This window comes from Panonychus citri, unplaced genomic scaffold (assembly GCF_014898815.1).
Source record: "Panonychus citri isolate SS breed McGregor unplaced genomic scaffold, ASM1489881v1 Contig00092, whole genome shotgun sequence".
NCBI lineage: Eukaryota > Metazoa > Arthropoda > Arachnida > Trombidiformes > Tetranychidae > Panonychus > Panonychus citri.
The window spans coordinates 572,512-592,992 of NW_026515497.1; the positions used below are offsets into that span (position 1 = coordinate 572,512).

The 20,481-nt window shown below is 29.5% G+C and overlaps 1 protein-coding gene and 1 long non-coding RNA gene across 2 annotated transcripts in view; one reads left to right on the forward strand and one right to left on the reverse strand.

Annotated features, from left to right (window-relative positions):
* LOC128387521 (metabotropic glutamate receptor 6-like) overlaps positions 1-18,372 on the forward strand; it is a 101,733-nt gene extending 83,361 nt beyond the window's left edge. Inside the window, exons 2-8 of the mRNA XM_053346727.1 lie at positions 7,560-7,714; positions 9,313-9,483; positions 9,572-9,716; positions 10,189-10,513; positions 11,273-11,484; positions 11,574-12,854; positions 17,722-18,372. Of these exons, the coding sequence (XP_053202702.1) occupies positions 7,560-7,714; positions 9,313-9,483; positions 9,572-9,716; positions 10,189-10,513; positions 11,273-11,484; positions 11,574-12,854; positions 17,722-17,906 (2,474 nt within the window). The 3' untranslated portion in view covers positions 17,907-18,372. The remainder of the gene's footprint in view (positions 1-7,559; positions 7,715-9,312; positions 9,484-9,571; positions 9,717-10,188; positions 10,514-11,272; positions 11,485-11,573; positions 12,855-17,721) is intronic.
* On the reverse strand, positions 1,218-6,092 carry LOC128387523 (uncharacterized). The gene is made up of 2 exons (XR_008325037.1): positions 5,351-6,092; positions 1,218-1,552 (listed from the first exon to the last, which is right to left on the reverse strand). It is a non-coding gene; the product is annotated as an uncharacterized LOC128387523 (long non-coding RNA).
* Positions 18,373-20,481: the final 2,109 nt, after the last annotated feature.

The following is a 20,481-nucleotide window of genomic DNA, read 5'->3' on the forward strand; positions in this document are numbered from 1 at the left end:
TATCATATACTCCAGCTTATGTTCGATTTCTTTTATCTCTCGTTGAATTGTCAAACCGCTATCCCAGGCTACTGAGAGTCACTTTAGCGCTTCGAGAAATTCATAATAATCACCGTTATTTTGATGCTTTTAGATTAGATGATGAATTAGTTAACTTTTGGGAACGAAATTAATCATTATATTCATTTTAATTGAGAAAAGGTAACAATAAAAGGTTTTGGTTAAAGGGGAAAAATATATTATCAATAAATCAATTAAATAAATCAATCAAAAAAATCTCCATTAAATTACCATTCGAATGATGTGTCACATGGTATTAATAATTACTCTAATTTAATTGTCAAAAATTATCTATTAAATGCTGTGTCACATGGGGTGAATGACTGCGCTATCTTGTGTACTTTCACTACTACTTAATGATTTGGACTTGAAGCTTGACCAATAATTTTAGAAAATATCACATTCACAGAGATACAAATTTTAATATCTACTCCAATTAGATATTAACTAGCTCAGAATCTATTGAATGAAATGCTTGAAAATTTCAATATGATGTTTCAATTGTTTTTCAAAGTTCATGAAAAATATTTACCAATGGATTTATCGTTTACTCATGAAAATTAAACTCTAAATCAATGAATTATCTCATGGATCAATAGATAATGGCAGAAAATTCATTATAATCAAAAGCTGATCAAATTTAGTTCTTCATATTCTGATTACAATATCAAAGGTAAATAATAAAACAATATATCTCATTGGATTATTATTCACATCATATCAATTTGATATTCACTATTCTGATCTTAATCAGCTGATCAATGAAAAAGTAAACATTAATTTCATAAACTTCTAAATACCAGTATCATACGGAAAAACAATTTAATTTGATTGTGATTACATATTATTTACATAAGATATAACCTATTATATTATGATAACAGAATTGATAAAATTTCAATTCAATCTCGACGATATGATGATGGATGTGTTTATAATACTAGTAAACATTTCGTTTGTTTGTCCAAAAGTTTTTTCCTTTTCCAAAGTTCTAATCTTTAAGCTCCCATGAACCAGAAAGTTGATTATTTTGATTGAGCTTTTTTTTGAATTACAAATCAACCAATTGTTTGTTGTAATATTTTGTCAACGAAATTGTTTCTAAACAATAACCATAATAATAATCACAAGTAAAGTAATAAAAAACAATCAACAAGAAAAGGATAATCATGAAAATCAACAATAGATGCACGATAAATAATATTATTAAAAACAATAATCTACTGGATAAAACTAATTGTTTTCAATTGAATAGTTTGTTTTTTCATATAACATAATCAGTGATCATCATGAAAGTTATTGATATACATTGGAATCAATTAATAATTGATATGTAGACATTCAATATCAGACCATTATTGATGTAACCATTTTCGTTTATGAGGAAAAGTTCATTATTATTGTTCAGACAGACAAGGTTGGGGATGTGGAGTGGGTGTGTTATCATCATCATGATAAGTCAACTGAATCGACATTTTGTCATCTATTGAAACTGAACAGTAAAAAGAGGGAGAAAAGTGAGCAAAAAAAAAAGTGATAACATTTGTATTGAAATTCTACAAGTGGAAAATACAATAATATCATAGCTTTTGGACATTAGAACTTTTTTTTTACACTTACACGGTGAAAATAATATTTTGTTCTGAATAAATATTACTTGTAGCAGTGTAGAATTCAATGATACATGATGATCCAAGTAGTCATGAGTAGTTGATTGTCAGGTTGTCAAGCAACATGATAAACTTGTCAAGTTCAGGTGGTGATGGTGTAGGGTGAGAGAGAATTGGAATTCAGGGGATGACGATGGGAGTGAATGATGATATTCAGATTATCATGAAAATGAAACTCGAATGATTGTTATATTGTGTAACTTTATTAAGATTACAAAATACACATAATTCATTCATCCAATTGCTATTGAATGTATACACATTTACACATCTGATGAAAGAGTTATCATCGAGTTTCATGGAGATGAAAATTCAGATTCAGAATTTCAGTTTTTCTCAAATAAAAGAGATAGAGAGAGAAAGTTCTGAAAAACTTTCCGAATCGTTTATCCTCTTATATATATATATCATGAATAGATGCAAATGATATTATGATACAATGATATGAAACTTTTGCTCCAATGTTATTAATAAATGTCAATTTCCTCAGTATTTATATTGAAACATATTGAATATCATCATGAAAGATTCAATGAATTTGGAATATTTTTTGCAAAGGAAAAAAAAGATTCAAAATATTTAAGTTGATGAAAAGCTTTTCTATTCCTAAATACCATTCAACAGAGTTGGTGAGGATTCATGGTCATGAATTATTCTTGAACAATTAACTGAAATAATAATATGATACATAATAGATTTGAAAAAAAAAATCTTCCTTTTTTTATCCTTTGGCTTCAAGGGAAAGGATGAAAGTTCCTATCACCATGAATACCTCATGAAGCTTCAGAATGATAAAAGGTACCAGAAAAAAAAGAGGCAAAAAGATTTGCGGTAATCAAGCTTAATTGCATTACTAATAAGTTTTCACCCCTTTGCCACTTAATCATTAATTCATTATGTTTCAGGATAATAATAATGTTACCATTGAGCGATTGAGATTAATATTATCATGATTATTCAGATTCTGGTAAATGTCAGCTTGAGTTAAATAATTTATTGTAAACTCATTATTATCAATAAAAATGTAATAACGTTTACAATGATAAGGGAGGGAAAAAGATTAGATCTCATTAGTAATCATGATGATTATCTCAAAAATGATGTTAATTAATTTAGTAACATTGATTCAATAGTTTTACTCCTTTTATTTCATTAGCTAACAATTCAGTTTCAATCTATCATGATACTTACAAACACATGAGATTCAAGGTGAAATTGAAAGTAAAATGTTAACAAAACATTGGCCTCGTGATTCTTAATAATGAACTTTTACTGACTAATAGCCTCAAGCTATTTCAAGTATTACAATTTTGTCTTTTTTTTCATTGTTATAATGACTTTTTTTTTGTTCATGACTCGTTGAAAAGTGAGAGGGAGTTGGAACGATTCTGATAAGATTCCATGTAAAGTTTATTGAGATTCGCCTCAAGTCAATTGGAATAATCATTGAAACTTTTTTTCTTTTACTTTTCAATTTTATAGAGAGAGAGAGAGAGAGAGAGAGAGAGAGAGAGAGAGAGAGAGAGAAATTGTTCTTTCCAAAGAAACCATGAAAATCATCTCATGTTCTGAGAAACGATAATGTGATTTTTATTACGATAGAAAATGAATATTTTTCTGTTGCATGTTGTATACTTTTTATCTTCTTCATTTGAAATGAATATCAATCGTAAGAAAATTTCCAGGTATCAGAACAAATTGTGACAACTAATTGTTTCAAAGGTAAACTCATGTTTCCATGATGATCATGATCCATAATCCATTGTAAAACAATCATAAGATTATCTAAATTTTTCAGTTGTTTCTCTTCAGTTGAGTTTTACAACCAAATCAGAAAGTGGGATCACCATGTAATTTGCCTGAATAAGCTTTGGATGAGATTGGGATTAATGATGAAAACAAGTATTACATCAATGGTAACACAAGGATTAACACGATGAAATTGTTTTCCACTAATGAGTAACCATTTTAATATCCGAATCATTATAATCTTATATATCTAAAATTCTGAGGGAAAGTGAGAGGAAAAAAGTTCAAGGAAACTCTGAATGGCACCAATATGAATCTTTTTAAATGTTCTCATTAGATTTGCTCTTAATCCATTTAACTAATTAAAATTTTTCTTCGAGGTAATTGTGCTCAGAGTTTAATGGGGATAAAGTTTTTCAGGAAATTAAACCAGTTGAATTAACTGGTCAATACTTAACAACTAAATTAACTCAGGATTCAACTGGTCAAGTTGAGGGAATATTAAAAAAAAATAAATGATCAATCCCTTTATTCATGTAATAATAATCTAAAAAAGAGGAAGAAGAAGCAAAAAAGTTCATTTCAATTTCTATCCAGGGAATAATTTACTCCATTGGTGATAACATTTTCTTTCCATGAGGATTTTGTTCATTCTCTATCCGATTTTTTTGTCCTTCATCTTTTTTTTTGAAAATTGATTCAACTGATATAAGCAATTGACTAGAAACTGACCACTTACCCCTCAATATTGCGATAATATTATTAGAATCAGAAACAAACAAACAAATAAAGTAATGAACGTGATTCAGTTACTAATCATCATCATTATCATCGTCATATAATAACTACTATCATGATAATCCATGAATGTGATTGCTTGTAATGGACTATGATTCTGGTTCATGATTCATTAATTAAATTGAATATAAAAAATTAATTCCCAATCCGATTAAGGTGAAGAAAAAAAAAGGAAAACGATTCAACGATATAATCTCATGTATCATCATTATCATCAAGTTTTATCTTTAAGTTTTCCAACATTTTGTTAGAAAAAAGTTCTAGTCGATTTGATTTAATGAAAATCGAATATGAATTTGGATTGAAACTTTGAGAATTAGAGAAGAAAAAAAATTAACGGCTCTCTCTCTCTTGCTATTTTCTCAGGTAATGTAAAGAAATTGATCAACAATCAATAAGATGAAAATAGCATGATAACTTATTCCATGAAAATCACATTTCTCTTTTCGATACAAAATCAGATTAAATGATAAATCATGATTTCGATTTTTGCTCAAGAAAAATAAAAGTTTTTCGTATTATTTTCATTCAAGTCGATTAGATTAAAACTTTTTCTTTTTCTCCTCAATTCGAATAGTCAGATTACTCAATCAACTCATCACCTGAACGTGATCTGAATCGATAATGGTCATTATCTCAAAGAAAATTCCAGATCACCTGAGAAAATTTCTAATCCATATTATACAAAGTTTAGTCAGTCTCATAACCTTGACCAATGTGACCTTGAGGCGAATTAGAAAAAAAAAGCTATCCAATGACAGTTCTAAAAGATTTCGTCAATTTCAACATCAGTAGACTAGAATTTATATGCAAATTTTTCTAGAATCACAATGGTGAACATTTTGCTCATCAACAAAGAGAACTGAGATAATATGAGAGAATCGTTGATGATATTTTTCCAACTGACAAGCAGAGTTAGTTTCAGTTAAACGATAATTAGATAACAATTTATTTAGAAAAGATCACGAATAGAAATTTAATTAAACGTTGATTGTGTCACTTGATTGATATGAGTTAATTGTAATGAAAGAAAAACAAAAGAGAGAAGCTAATTAAGTTTAATTGTTACTTACAATCAATGGAAGTATTTTTGGTCCATTTAATTTGATTAAAAATGATCAAACAATCAGTTGGTTGGAAAGTATTAATATGTAAGCATGAGAATAAAAATAACATGATCGAGTTGAAATGGCGGCGAAACAATTTAAAAATTAAGCACAATTATTGAGAATTAATTTAATTAATCAAGTTGAAATTACTTCAGGAATCGGAAAAAAAGTATAAAACAATTAGAAAAGTAAACAGGGAAAAGTTGATCAATTGAATCAATCGTTTTGTTGATTGTTTTTCAACAACTTGTAATAATAATCTAACAACAATTTAAATTGTCAACTTGATCATCAATTGGTTATAACTTTTGAATAACAATCAAATGACCAGGGGACAGATTGTATCACCAACAGGTTAATCAAAGGACATGATAACTTTCAATTTAACCTTCAACAATTTAGTAAATTGTAATCTCATTTGTTTTTAATCATCACCAGTAAATCAAATATAATCAGTGTCACATTTTGATTGTAATGATAAAAGATTTGTAATCACATTGTGTTTACAATTATATTTGACTTTAGATTGACCCTTTGAAAACTTTGACTCTGTCTATGAATGACCATTGGAATAGGGCAGAGATATTATCACATGAGAGTAAACAATCAATCATGATTTTCATGGTGATATTTTCCTAGCAGGATTAAGTAATTAATTGATGATTATCAGTTAATAATAAATATCAATAAGATGAAAAGACTTGAAGTGTCAACGTTTGTTGAGAGATGAGATTAAAATTGTGAAGATTAAAAGGAAATGAGTTTGAAAAGTTGACCATCATTAAGATGATTGATAAATATAATCTCAGGTAAATTGTGAGTTAAACTTTTATTTGGTCTGGGTGATAATTACCTAAGGTAATCAATGATTATTATGTTGATTGTAAATATAACCCCAGGAGTATTTGGTGTTGTTTTTGATTAGCTGATGGAAAACATTATCTAAACGTTGAGATAAATAATTTGTTTTATTGATATATGAGAAATATTTATATTCATCTGATGATAGCGATTGAAATAAATCTTGTCCATAACCAATGGTCAAGATAAATGACCATTAGAAAGCGATAAATTTTCATCACCATTAAGAAGATTAGAATGAGAAAAGAGTTGGAACTTCTTTTTGCTGGAAAAAAGACCGAGAGAGAGAGAGAGAGAGAGAGAGAGAGAGTTCCTAAGGTTGATCATGGAATCGAAAAGAAAACGATAAAGATGAGAAATATTCAAATTTGATTCGTAATCCAAATAAGTTCTTATCACGAACGATTTGCCTTTAATATTACAAGCGAAAAGGTAAATTAGTTTCATGATAAAAGTTATCCCGATTTTCTTGAACTTGGAACTTTTTTCATCGCTCAAACTCAATCTCTAGATTCTCATTGTATGCAAATGAATCATGTAACTAGCATTCTGATTATCATGAAAATCGTGTTTGTGTATCTGATGATTTCGATTGCGTGATGTGGAGAGTGTGTCTGAATACCATGAGATAAGGAATTGGAACTTTTCTCTCTCCCCCTGAAACATGATAATAGTAGTTTCCAGTCGTTGGTAATGAAATCGGATTACATTGCTGATTCCTTGAATTTCCAAACAAATTGACCAGCTAAAAATAAAAGCATATTAAAAAACTATATGTTTGACTTTACGATTCATGACATTGGGAAATTGTGGTCATTTGTTTTCATTGAGACTGTCCTTTGGTCAGCAAAAAACATTAAACAGTCTCTCATGTATCATAACTGAACATTTTTTTTATTCCTACTTGCAATAAACTGAAATGTTCAGTAACTTTTTTTCTGTCCATTTTATCCCAATAAACATGGAAAAGGTAAATAATTTGTTACTCAGAAATACATGGTGTCTGTTCATGATGGAAAATCTTTCAATTTCTTATCACCAACACAATAAGAATACAAAGTTTCAATTTAATCTGATTCCTCAATGGTTTAGATGAGTTAATTGTTTTTCCTTTTTCAATTGTTATTTAAATTTTCACCTTTACTATTCAAATAGTCTCTCAATTGATTAGCAAATTGCAATTTAAAATCAACAACAATCTACTGATTAGGATTGTGATAAAGATTCTATTAAAATTGATACTTGATTGAGATCGCATTTTATAATTAGCAATTTATCTAATCAAATGTTGATTGTTTCCTTCATTTTCCAGGTTCGATATCTAATATTGGTGAGGGAACGTATTTTTGTAAGGATGGATCAACCCCGGCCCTGGAACAACGGGTTATCTCTGGGGTTCTTGGTGCTGCTTCGAGTGTTACCTCAATTCAGGTTGCAAATCTACTCCGTCTATTCAGAATACCTCAAGTAAGTTACCATGAAAATCTTGTTATCTTGTTTTATCTTAATGTTATTATTATAATGGAAAAGTGAAAAAAAAGTTCTGCTGAACGTTTTAGAAATTGAATCAGTGAGAGAGGAAAAAAAACTCACCATGAAGTTAAAAGATAACATTGAAAATGGAACGTGAAAAAAGCTCCAAATATACTAAAGCTTATGGGCATAAACTCACCATGAGAAGACAAAGTTTGGTGGTAGAGAGACAGAAAAATTCATTGGAAACTCTGTGAATGACAGATGAGTCCAGAGGAAAAAAAGTATGATAGATGTGTGATCATTATCATGGGGACATGGTGAAAGATTCAGAGTAAAAGGTTGAACCTTTTGTTTAATTTTCCTCTTCTTCTTGAAACTTTTCACTTCTCATCATTATCGTTATCATCATGGAACAGAAAAAAAATCTCCCATCTCTCTCTCTCTCTCTCTCTCTCTCTCTCTCTCTCTCTCTCTCTCTCTCTCTCTCTCTATCTATCTGTTTATCCTTTTTCATGATCAGTTTTCCATGATGATGATGATTTTTATGATGATAATTATCTTGCCTTCGATGAAATTTATCTTATCATCACCAAAATCTTCAATGTTATAGTGACCAGGTCATTACAAAATAATGTTACAATCAAACTGTCAACTCCTTTTGTCTTATGTGTGTGTTTATGTTGTGTAAAAGATGATGATAAGAGTTAATCTTCCTGGTTCCTGGCAGAGTGAGCAAGGTTATATATTTTTACTCTTTGTTCATAAGGACATGATGTTGATGGTGAAAAAGTTCTGAATAAGTGTAGGTTTATCTTCATCTTCCGCCGAGATAATCTGCTCTCTTCCTATTTCTCTCGTTCTTTAATAATAAAAAAATGATAAATTCTCAGATTGGACGAAAATAGGGCAATTTGAATAAATCACCATGTTGATATATATTTTAAGAGATAGAGAGAAAGAGAGAGGATCATAAAATTCTGAGTAAACCATGAATAAGATTTTTCCATTGTACTATCATGATATTAACGATGAATTTAAATATCAATGACTGAGATTGTTTCTTTTTTGTCTTTACACTGCCTCATCCTCCTTCACCCACTTCCCACCTTCTTAATACTTTACATTTGATGATATTACATCACTAAGATTTATCTTCATGGTAATATAATCATGATAATATTAATAATAATCGTTGTATCATATTATTAATATAATGAATTAGATTGGATTTTAAGAGAAAGAAAGAAAGAGAGAGAAAGAGAGAGAGAGAAGCTTTTATTTTTTTCCCACCTTCCATGAAACAGGAAGTTGCATCATGTACCTAAATTAATAATTCATCTGTAGATAACATTATCACAAACACTTAGAATATAATATAAAGATTATCATGAAAATATGGGTGAAAATGTTCATGGATTTATCTTTCTTCAAATATTAATAATATTTACACAGAAAAATGGTGAATAGAGAAAAAAGTAATAAAAAAATTTTCTATCACCAATTCGAAGCTAATTGTTATTTAAAATAATATTTCAAATTCTAATTATTATTTTCTTATCTTATCCACTTCCGGGTTCTCTCTTGTGTAGATAAGTTTCTTCTCAACTTCCCCTGAACTGAGTAACAAGGAAAGGTTCAAATACTTTTTACGAACTGTACCTTCAGATCAGAATCAAGCTCAAGCAATGGTTGAGATAATACAACGACTCAACTGGACCTATGTGAGTGTTTTATACGAAGAATCAAATTATGGTGCCAAGGTGAGTTTCTTTTAATTAACTGAGTGGAAAATGTTATCAACCATTGATTAATTGGTCCATTTTTATTTTTACCTTTAATTGTCATTAGGCTTTTGAAGTTCTCGATGATTTATTAACTGCCAATGGCATTTGTATCGCTGTCAGGGAAAAGCTTCCAAAAGATTCTGGTGTTGCTCAAGAAAAGGTTTATGATTCAATTCTGCATAAACTATTAGCCAAACCAAGAGCCAGAGGTAAGTGGACAGTAGAGGATGAAAAAGGGAGTGGACAGTAAAATGTATTCATGATAATATACATAAATGAGAAAAGGATGAAATTGATTGAATAATTTTCTCATACATGAGAATAACGGTAAACATGACAATAGACCTTAAGATGACCAATAAAATGGTTATACAATCTATGCAATTATCTTCCATATAATATAACCATTTGTGATCAAATGTCAAAACATTTAGACAATTGTTTGATTATAATCAATTGTCCAGTGTAATCAAATCAATTTCAATCTTGATTGTCTAGCCCAATATGAATCCATTAACATTAATCAATATTAAATGTTTCCTTAATTCCTATTGATATGATATACATGTATATATATATATATTAATGTGTATTGTGTTCACTAATTGAATTGATTCTTGATTAATCTAATCAATTGGGAGAAATGATTTGTTTATCGTTGTTATTATTTTCTTATTAAAGGTGTGGTCGTTTTTGGCTCAGATCAAGAGGTCAAGGATCTTATGCAAAGTGTTAAACGTAATAATGTTACTGGTCGATTCCAATGGATTGGGTCGGATGGTTGGTCAGCTCGAGCTCTTGTTTATGATGGTAATGAGCATGAGGTCGAGGGGACATTGTCCATTCAGCCAATGGCTAATCCGGTTTACGGATTCGATGATTACTTTTTAAGCCTTACACCTAAAAATAATAAACGAAATCCCTGGTTTATTGAATTCTGGGAACATTATTTTAGGTGTAAATGGAATAACAGTCAAATTACTCCATTTAATCAAGAATATGACAGGTAAGTGAAAAGAGAGAGAGAGAGAGAGAGGAAAAAATAACTGTTTTTCGAATTTTCCAAAATTCGATTTTTTTTAAACTCTATTATTATTCGTTGTTCTTATTATTACCATATTATATTATATAAAACAATTGAATTCTGAACCGGAAATTTCAATGCTAAAACATTTGATTAACATTCAACTTGTCATCTCATTGAAAGAATTGAAAAGTTTTCATCTAAAGTGAATGTTGATCAAGTTTTGATTAAGAAAAGCAGTAAAAAAAATAATTACAAAAGTTTGTAATCCAATAAATAATCATTCTGGTAACAAGGAAACGGAAGTTTGATTATTTTTATCCTGTAAAGTTGATAATGAATGAGTAAAGATGATTAATGAACAATTTACTTTGATCATTAACAATTAGCGTATTAGTTTTAATCATTGTACCATTTGTATTATGTAAAATTACATTTCATATTAATTAACTGAGAGAGAGAGACAGAGAGTAGGTTAATCTTGGTGTTTTATTAAGTTAATTAATTAATGATTAGCGGGTTAATTGTTTGGGTGTAGGTGGTAAGGTGATTAATAATGGATAAAAAGTTATATAAGTTATATAAGATTAGAAAGTTAATTAATTGCTGTCTGAGTTTCTTTCATTATGTTAGTCATTTGTAACGAAAGAAAATACAATTAGTTGATTGTTTGGGTTAATTGTTCGAATAATAATAAGTTTTTTATTTTATTCTTATTTTTCTTTCCCTTCATGAAATAAGTTTTTGTACAGGGGAAGAGCGAATGAGCTATTCTAATGGTTATCAATCTGAGAGACAATTACAGTTCGTAAGTGATGCAGTTCTGGTGTTTGGTTATGCACTTCGAGAGATGCACCAAGAGAGATGTGGAGGTAAATCGGGAATCTGTGGTGAGATGAATATCAATGATGGTGATGTACTATTAGAATACTTGAAGAAGGTTCAGTTTACAGGTAATGAAATTTTCCAATTTCCAATTTGCAAGTAAAATGAGATACATTCTAATTTCGTTTACATTAATATCAAATCTGTTTTCTTTTAGGACTTTCGGGTGATCAGTTTCGTTTCAGTGAGAATCAAAATGGACCCATAAGGTACAATATTTTACACTTTAAACGAACAGGGAAAGATTCATGGGCTTGGGTTAAAGTGGGTAAATATCAAGATGGAATTCTCAATCTAAATATGGAATCGGTTCGTTTTACCGATGAATCTCCAGGTATACCGTTATCCGTTTGTAGTCCACCCTGTGAGAAAGGTCAAGCAAAGAAATATATTGACGGTGAAAAGTGTTGCTGGCATTGTTCAGATTGTGGTAAATATCAGGTTCTCTTAAGTGAAACCGAGTGTTACAATTGTGCCAATGGATTTTTACCCGATGAAACTCAATCAATATGCTTACCAATACCAGAAGATTATGTTAACATCAATTCCTCCCTGGTAATTGGTGCCATAACCTTTAGCTCAACCGGAGTATTAACCGTCCTATGGATAATATGTATTTTCATTAAATATAAAGATACACCGATAGTCCGAGCATCAGGTCGTGAACTTTCATTTGTCCTTTTAGCTGGACTTTTACTTTGCTATTCGATAACCTATCTACTTATGCTTCGACCAACCAATTTTGTCTGTGGTTCCATTCAAACAATGATCGGTTGCTCCTTCTCAATGGTTTACTCTTCCCTTTTAACAAAAACCAATAGAATTGCCCGAATCTTTGATGCTGGTAAAAAATCCGCTCAACGTCCATCTTTCATCAGCCCACAATCGCAATTGTGTATCTGCGTTTTCATGATCTTTGTCCAGGTTATCATTACCCTTCTCTGGTTTGCCTTTCACCCACCAAGAGCGGTTCACACTTACCCAACCCGTGAAGATAATCTGATAATCTGCTCTTCAAATGAATCGGTTGACTTTTTCCTAGCATTTGCTTATCCATTTATATTGATCTTTGTTTGTACCGTTTACGCGGTTTTAACCCGAAAAATACCTGAAGCTTTCAATGAATCTAAATACATTGGATTCACCATGTATACAACCTGCGTTATCTGGATAGCATTTATCCCAATCTATTTTACCACCCGACAAGATATTACCCTCAACATTACCACTCTTTCCTATTCAATCAACTGTTCGGCAACCATTGCAGTGGCCTGTCTTTTCTCACCCAAACTGTACATTATCCTCCTTCACCCGGAGAAAAATATTCGACAATCAATGATGCCTTATAACAAATATGGAACCACCAAGGCCAATCCACCTCCCACCCTGATTACCTGCACCTCCTCTGGTCGCATGGAATCAGCAACACAATCCGAAGGTAAAAACAAAACAGAAAAAGTTATATAATATTTATTTCTTATATAAATAAACTCATTACCAATAGAAATTCATGATTCATGATACTAATATAATATTTACATAATCTAATTTCATAATAATATCTTCAGGTTATTTTTAAATTAACAAAAAAAAAGTAAAGACAAGAAATCCCACCTTGAGGGAATTACTTTCAATTTCTTAGTTTTCTTACTAATTTCCTCCTATTGTTTCATAGTAAATAATGTATTCATTGAAATCATCATGAACTAACTCACTTTCATGTAAATTGAGTAATCTAGTCATTATATTTTCTTTTCCTCTTCTGCTAATTAGGTTTCCAGTTATTATATTAATTATTTTCAGTAGCAACAGGAAAATTATTAATACGATTGACATTTACATTGATAACTATTGAAACGGTTTCACTGTAATAAATATCGTGGGCTAAATTATTATTATTATTTCCCTGGATCTAAATCTCTCTCTCAATTTCTCAAGGTATCTCAGGTAGCATGGGGAAGAAATTTTCAGAATAATAATTATAATTCCAAGAGAAGAAAATTTTTGTTTTTCTACCTTTTTATTACTTTTATTTGAAGATAATCTCTCATGAGAAATCAGAACTTTCCCTTCTTTCATTGGTAAATAGTGATCACCATGAGTATGTTTATATTTACATGATGATAAGAATAATGAATATGTAATTAAGATGAGAATCGAAAATTAATTAACCCAAAAAGAAAGAAAGAAAGAAAGAAAGACAAGAGTAGCAGAAAAAAAGTTCTAATCGAAACTTTTCTTGTTAATACTTTCGATATATAAAACTTTTCCTTTTCTAAACTGTAATTATCCTTTTCCATCTTAAAAGTTATCATGTTCAACTGTATTTCTTGGTTAATAAGGTGATTGTTAACTTGATATAATTGCTAGTGAATAATATTTACCGTTACTATTTTAAGGATAATTTTAAGCCCACAAATTAAAGGTGAGATTAAATTAATCCCATTCTCTTACCATTGTGGATATAATAATGTTTACCAAGGGATAATTAACATCATGTTTATTATCACAATTATCCTGAATCAGGATAACCAATTCAACTAATATCATGAGGAGTGTATAAGTTGATTGAAGATATTTATTGCATTAAATCACTTATTTAGCCAGTTTGACTTTGCAAATTGTAATTAACTTTTGATTGCTAATCAATTTTCCAGTTAATCTGACTGTCATTTCAAACTGAATCAATCTCACTCTATCCCACCTAGAAATTAATCCTTTGAGTAAATCTGAGTTTTATATGTAAAGTTCATAGTAATTGATACAAGTGAAAACTTCTTGTTTTTCATTCATTTTTTTAATGTTTTGATTGATTGTTTTGATTGTAGTAAATTTTTTCTATTGTTCATTGATCAATGGATCTCAACATCTTGACCTTGATTGATGGATTGCAAATCAGTTGACCATCAGAAAGTTGCTCTTACAAAGATATTACATCTTGATCATCATCAATCTAGAAAAGTTTCCGTTTCCCTTTTGTAACTTTTTCATCATTATTATCATCATCATGTTATATACTCTTAATCATGGTCACTATTCATCTTACCCACTGACCATTTAACTTGACGTTTTTTTCACATAAAGATATTATATAAGTCTGAATACCTTTTCAATTCAGTTCGTGTCATTTTAGTTTCTAAAATAAACTCTCTCTCTCTCTCTCTCTCTCTCCCCTTTTTTTGACCATTGACCAAATAAACTGGACAATAAACAAGTTGCAGTTTTCTTTGTGCTCTTGACAAGGTTAAACAATTTAGTAAATTGTTTACAACTTATATTACATTACCAATAATTGCAATCAATGAATCTTTGTACAATTTAGACTTGAATCAATTTGATCAACAGGAAACAATTTCCCATTGATTTTCAAAGGGTCAACTTTAATTTACTGAAAATGTCCAACTAATATTATTTTACGAATCTAGTTATTGACAATTTCAAACTCTCAGATGATTCTGATGGGTCATCATGAGGAAATTTTCAGGTAACCTGAGTTTGCAATGAACGAGTTTGTATATATTCAAATTTCTGCTAATTCTGTAGTCTTATTTTCTTACAAATCAATTGAAACAATCAATCAGCTCAAGTTGTCGAAAGCAATTTAAATTCAATCGTAAGTCAACTTGCTAATTTTAATCACAATCAATTTGCAATTAGTTTAGAAACTAATTGTTTTTTTTTCTCGTTAAGTTGTTAAAACAAATCAATCCAATCCTATGATTGAATCTCGAGTGTAAAAGTTTTCAATTAACTTAAATCATTATGATATCGGGAACAATTTGAAAGTGATCAGTTTAAATGATCACTGCAATCAGCATAATACAATGTAATGTTCAAATATCAATTTTATTTAGTCTACAATTAGATTTGAAATACAATCAGTATTAACAATCAAAATTGATTTCATTTAATTGCAATAATTGTCAAAATCTGTAAACTTTTCAAACATATAAATTGTAATATTATAATAATATAAACTTACCATTCATGATTATATTTGATTGTCTAATCGTTGCTGTTTAGGATACACTCTGAAAGGTTAATGATTATTGATTAAGATTTGTAAATAATTAAAGCATTTGTCTTAATTTAATTTTCATCTATTGTGATTATATGAAAGGCGGGAAAACTAAATCTCAAATGGTAAATAACTAACATGATTTAACCATTAAACTTGAGTGCCTTTGTGACATTATCTTCATGTGTTTTTCAATCAACCTACTTAATTGTTGGATTAAAAAAGACAAAGATGAATAATTTAGATTAACAATCAGTTGATAATGATTTTGGTAAAAGAACAAAAAAAACACGAAATTTGCAACTTTTTTCACAATCAATTTAATCAGATTTAGATAATCAAAGTTTTTTGAATGATGACCAATGATGATTAAGTGAAAGAACGGTAAAGGTGGACAATGGTCAAGCAAATTACGATTCAGTTGAAAGTGCTTCTTGTCTCATTAATACTTTTACCAAAGATTTAGATCTTAAAGATTATCAACTGAAATTACAACTTGCGATTCGCCATAGCATCAACCTTTCACCCTGTTCAATGAGAGAAGGTGATGATAATCTCTTGGTGTGATTAACTGAATTTCCCCATGAAACTATCAGAAAAACACTTTGGATTCCAATTGTGCTTTTGTCCCAAGATGAAGTGAAAACAAAAAAAAACCCACTCCCACCAGGAAGAAGGTGGTAATAGTTTTAGCTTCCAATTACTCCCACCTCCCTGTGTTTCTAATGATTTCCTGTCATCATCCACACCGAGAGAGTCTACAGCTCAACTAACAGCACGACAACACATGGACATCATTTTACAATAGAATTGCCTTATCCTTGTGATTTAAACATAAAATGATCAAGTTGATTACGATCAAGTTGACGATGATGATGATCATGTATTATTAATATTTAATTGCCGTAAGACTTTTGGATAAGGTTGAATCATTTTCTGTCTAACATCATAACCATTGAGACTCATGAGAGACAACATGATGATAACCATGAAAAACCTCATGTAATCGTGATAATGATTCTCACTAGATGAGTTAATTGTTGTCATTATAATACAAAAATGATGACATAGAGATTCAATTGAGAGCAACATTAAAGACAGGAAAGCAAAATTAACCCGAAAACTTTACCAGGAAAAAGTTTTCTCAGAAAAACTGGAAACTTAATCTGAGGAAAAAATTTGCTTCGGTAATAAAACACCAGTAATCATTTCCTATTTGGTGACTTTCAAACAATTAAGATAATCATTATCCATCTTACTGGTAAATTGTTCCTTGATTGTTGTTGATTAACAGCAACATTCAGCAATATAATTAGCCTAGAAATCTTTTCTTGTTGTTTTACCCTCATCAGTTTTGATTATTTTTCTTTCATTTTGTCAAGTTAATCAAATTTGTTCATTACGTTGATTAGTTGAGATAAAAATGAGATTAGCGAAGCTTAAAAGCTTAATCAATATCCTTTAATTGTGAACAATTAATGGATATCCCTTTTGAATAGTGAAAGGTTTACTTTTCAATTACTATTATTACTTTTAGGGATCAATTTAACAAATCAGCTGATTGTTATGTCAATCATGTTCTGTATGTGGAAATATAATTTTTTCATTTATTCAGAATAAAAAAAAAGAGATTGATAATCATGCAAACTACTTGCTGGACATTATATTATTTACATTTCTTGACCATTTATCATGAATATTTAATATCCAAAGTTGAAAGAGAATTTTTTTCCTCTAACAAAATATCAATGAGAATCTATTTGATCATCAATATAAATCACAGGGAAAAAAAGTTCTTGAATTCACTTTGAGATACAAAAATGTTCACTCAGAAATTTTCTGTTTACATTTATGGTTAAACTGACCATTGACCACCATCACCAATATCCAACACCCAACATTCAGGGTACTTAGTAAGTAGGTTAAACTTGACTTAAATTTAATAAATCGGATTAAAAGACTTGTATTAGCATTGGTATTAAGTATAAATTGAGATTAAATTAAAAATCTCTCATCTTCTTTACCAGGATATTGATCAATTCCAAGCATTTAATCATTAAGATGAGCCTTTCAATGGCTAAATGCTCAACAGCTCAGTTAGATTATGAATATTGTCCATTTCTTAGTAAGATAAAATAACGGTCAACATGATTAATGATGAATTTTATTTCCTAAAATTATGAGTCATGAATCTTGAATATCATGAAACTAATTAACCTTTTCGATTTAGTAATCTTTTCTTTCTTTCTGTTTTGATTCATTGAACTTTTTTTCTTGTCCATTTCAGAGACAGAGATGTTACATCGTCATCGTAATAATAATAATCATGATTGTCAACCGGAAAAAGTTCATAGCCAAACTCAAACTTCACCGATAATCTCATATCCGGATAATAATATTTCATCAATAGGCCATTCAAATAACCTTAACACTAAGGATGGACATTTAAATTCAATCAATACAAACTCCTGACTAGGGGAGTGGTTATAATTAAACCAGAAAATTTATTCAATTGTAATTAAATTAAATCTAAAAGTTTCAATTGTTCACTAATTATGTACAAAAAGATTAACTGTAAAAATGTAACTACGAAATTTTTTTTTTTGATTGTTAATCACGTAACAAGAAAAATGCACAATTTTGCCCAATAATTAGTTTGATTGACAATTAATTAGAAATCGATATCATCAATCATGTAAACCAGTTTAAATTTGTACAAAATTGTATTGATTAATTACTATTACTAATTAACTTATGGCGGGAAAAATTTATCAACTCAATTGTTAAACAAACTTTGAACAGATTTTGTCAAATTTTCTTGTTAATTGTTTTGTTGTATTAAAATTGTTAATCACTTGCCATTTGATAATTTGATTAAATGAATCAAATAGTTAAACTAAATTAATTCTTAGCAATTTAATTATTAAAATGAAAATCTCATAAGTGTATTAATAACTTTACAGATTATTTAAGTTTGTTTGACATTGACAAAAAGTCAACAACATGTTGTTGATTGTTGATCATCAATCTTTTACCAATCATGATCTTGATGACCAGTTGACCATAAGAAATCAATCAACAAATATAAAAAAAATCACTAAGTAAATGTCCAAATAATAAAAAACTCATTTGTGTGTCCAATAGATTTGACCTACTCTCGATGACCATGATGATGATGACAATTATGGGCTTGATCAATTTCCTTGTGAATTATAATAATGTCACCATTAAATTAACTACAATATAATCAAATCATATCCATCTTGTTTCTGTTTGACCAGAACAATTGACCAATCGAGATGGACAATGTGCTCAATCAAATCTAATCCCAAGAATGGAAAATGTCTTATGTCCAGTAGATTACCAGGGAACAATGTCCATTTCATGATTAACTTTTTCTATTCTTTTTTTTCATTCGTAAATTCATAAAGTTCAGTGGTCAGTTTATTTCTTTTTCTCCATCAAATCGAAAGTTCTAAAGGAGAGAAAGAAAAAAAAAGTTCTGAAAAGTTTTCTTCGTGGTGAAATAGCTTAATAATCAATGACACTTGACAATTAAGTGTTGATGATTATAATCAATTTAAAGGTTTCGATTACAATTAATACAATTAGCAAATTGTTTACATCCTTTTGTTTATCAAGGTTTAGATCACAATTGAAATGATTGTCTTAAACTGATCACAACAACAAACCACTTGTAAAGATAATTAATTTTTCAATTGTGATTAACACTTATTTTTATGGTTAACAATTAGTTAATTGTTTAATTCGAGACAATAAAAAAAACATAAACAGTTCATAACCTCTTCAAGTTTCACATAACCATTTAATAGTTAATTGTTAGACAACAATTGAAACTTGTTAAGTAAATACAAAAAGGAAAACCACTCATCACAATCAAATTAAGTAACTGAATTAAAAATCGATCACAATTAACAAGATGAAACAAATAAAAAAAACTAACAATTAAAGTTTATCAATCATATGAATGACATAATCTTATCACATTGATTGTGTTTCAATGATAATTATCAACAAGTAACAAGTTTGGAAACAATTAGATTGTGATAACTTAATTATTATCAAAATGATGTGAACAATTAAACCTAAAGATTAACAATTAACCAGAATGATTGATTAGATAGTAGAAAAAGTTAATCAAATAATTGAGATACAGAAATAGACTCAGATGAGAATTTTTTTTCAAATTGTTCAGTTGATTTAGTTAACCATAATGGATTTAGGTGATTACCTCGCCTCATCAAGGCAACAATCAGCTAATTGTTCATCAATGTTTCTCAATTTAATCAAATACACTCTGTTAATCATTTTGTTACTCTCATCGCTTTACCTGCTTACAATAATTTGTGTTTTCTTATTTAATCAAGATGAATGGATTAACTCATTAGCCACCAAATCCAATGTTGATCCATCAACAATTAGTTCATCAACATCGATCGTTGATGTTTACGAACCAATTCCCAGAGTTCTAAATCCAATTTCAAGTCAACTCGATATTCAAATTGAACTTTTCCAGATTAATTCTGCTCTTACCCTGGTTTACCTTGCAATCGGTTTTATATCGATCATATCGGAAGATCAATTTATCTCCTTATTTTTTGCATTCTCATCGGTTATCGGATTCCTGTTCAGTCTCTTCAAGCATCAGTCCGAATTTAAAGTCGAATCGATTGTCTTTTCAACTCTGGTCTCACTACTATCAATCATTTACTGTGTTCTATTAAAATTATCTCACAAATCGAAATCACCGTATTATTATGGTTACCTTCAAGCTTGAGTTCGAAATGGAAATGGTCCATTGAAAATTTCGAAATCGAAATTTGTTTATAACATATTATCACATAATTGTCAATATTAAAGTTCGTAGAAAATAGGACCAAACTTTTTCTCTTCTTTATTCCAATCCCCTGATCGCCATCTAGTTTTGGCCATTGAAAAGTAGTTCGAAGATGTTGATGGTTACTTTCGATCATCTGGAGCCATCTATTGGTTAGAACTTTTTAGAAATTATCGAAAGTTTTTTTAT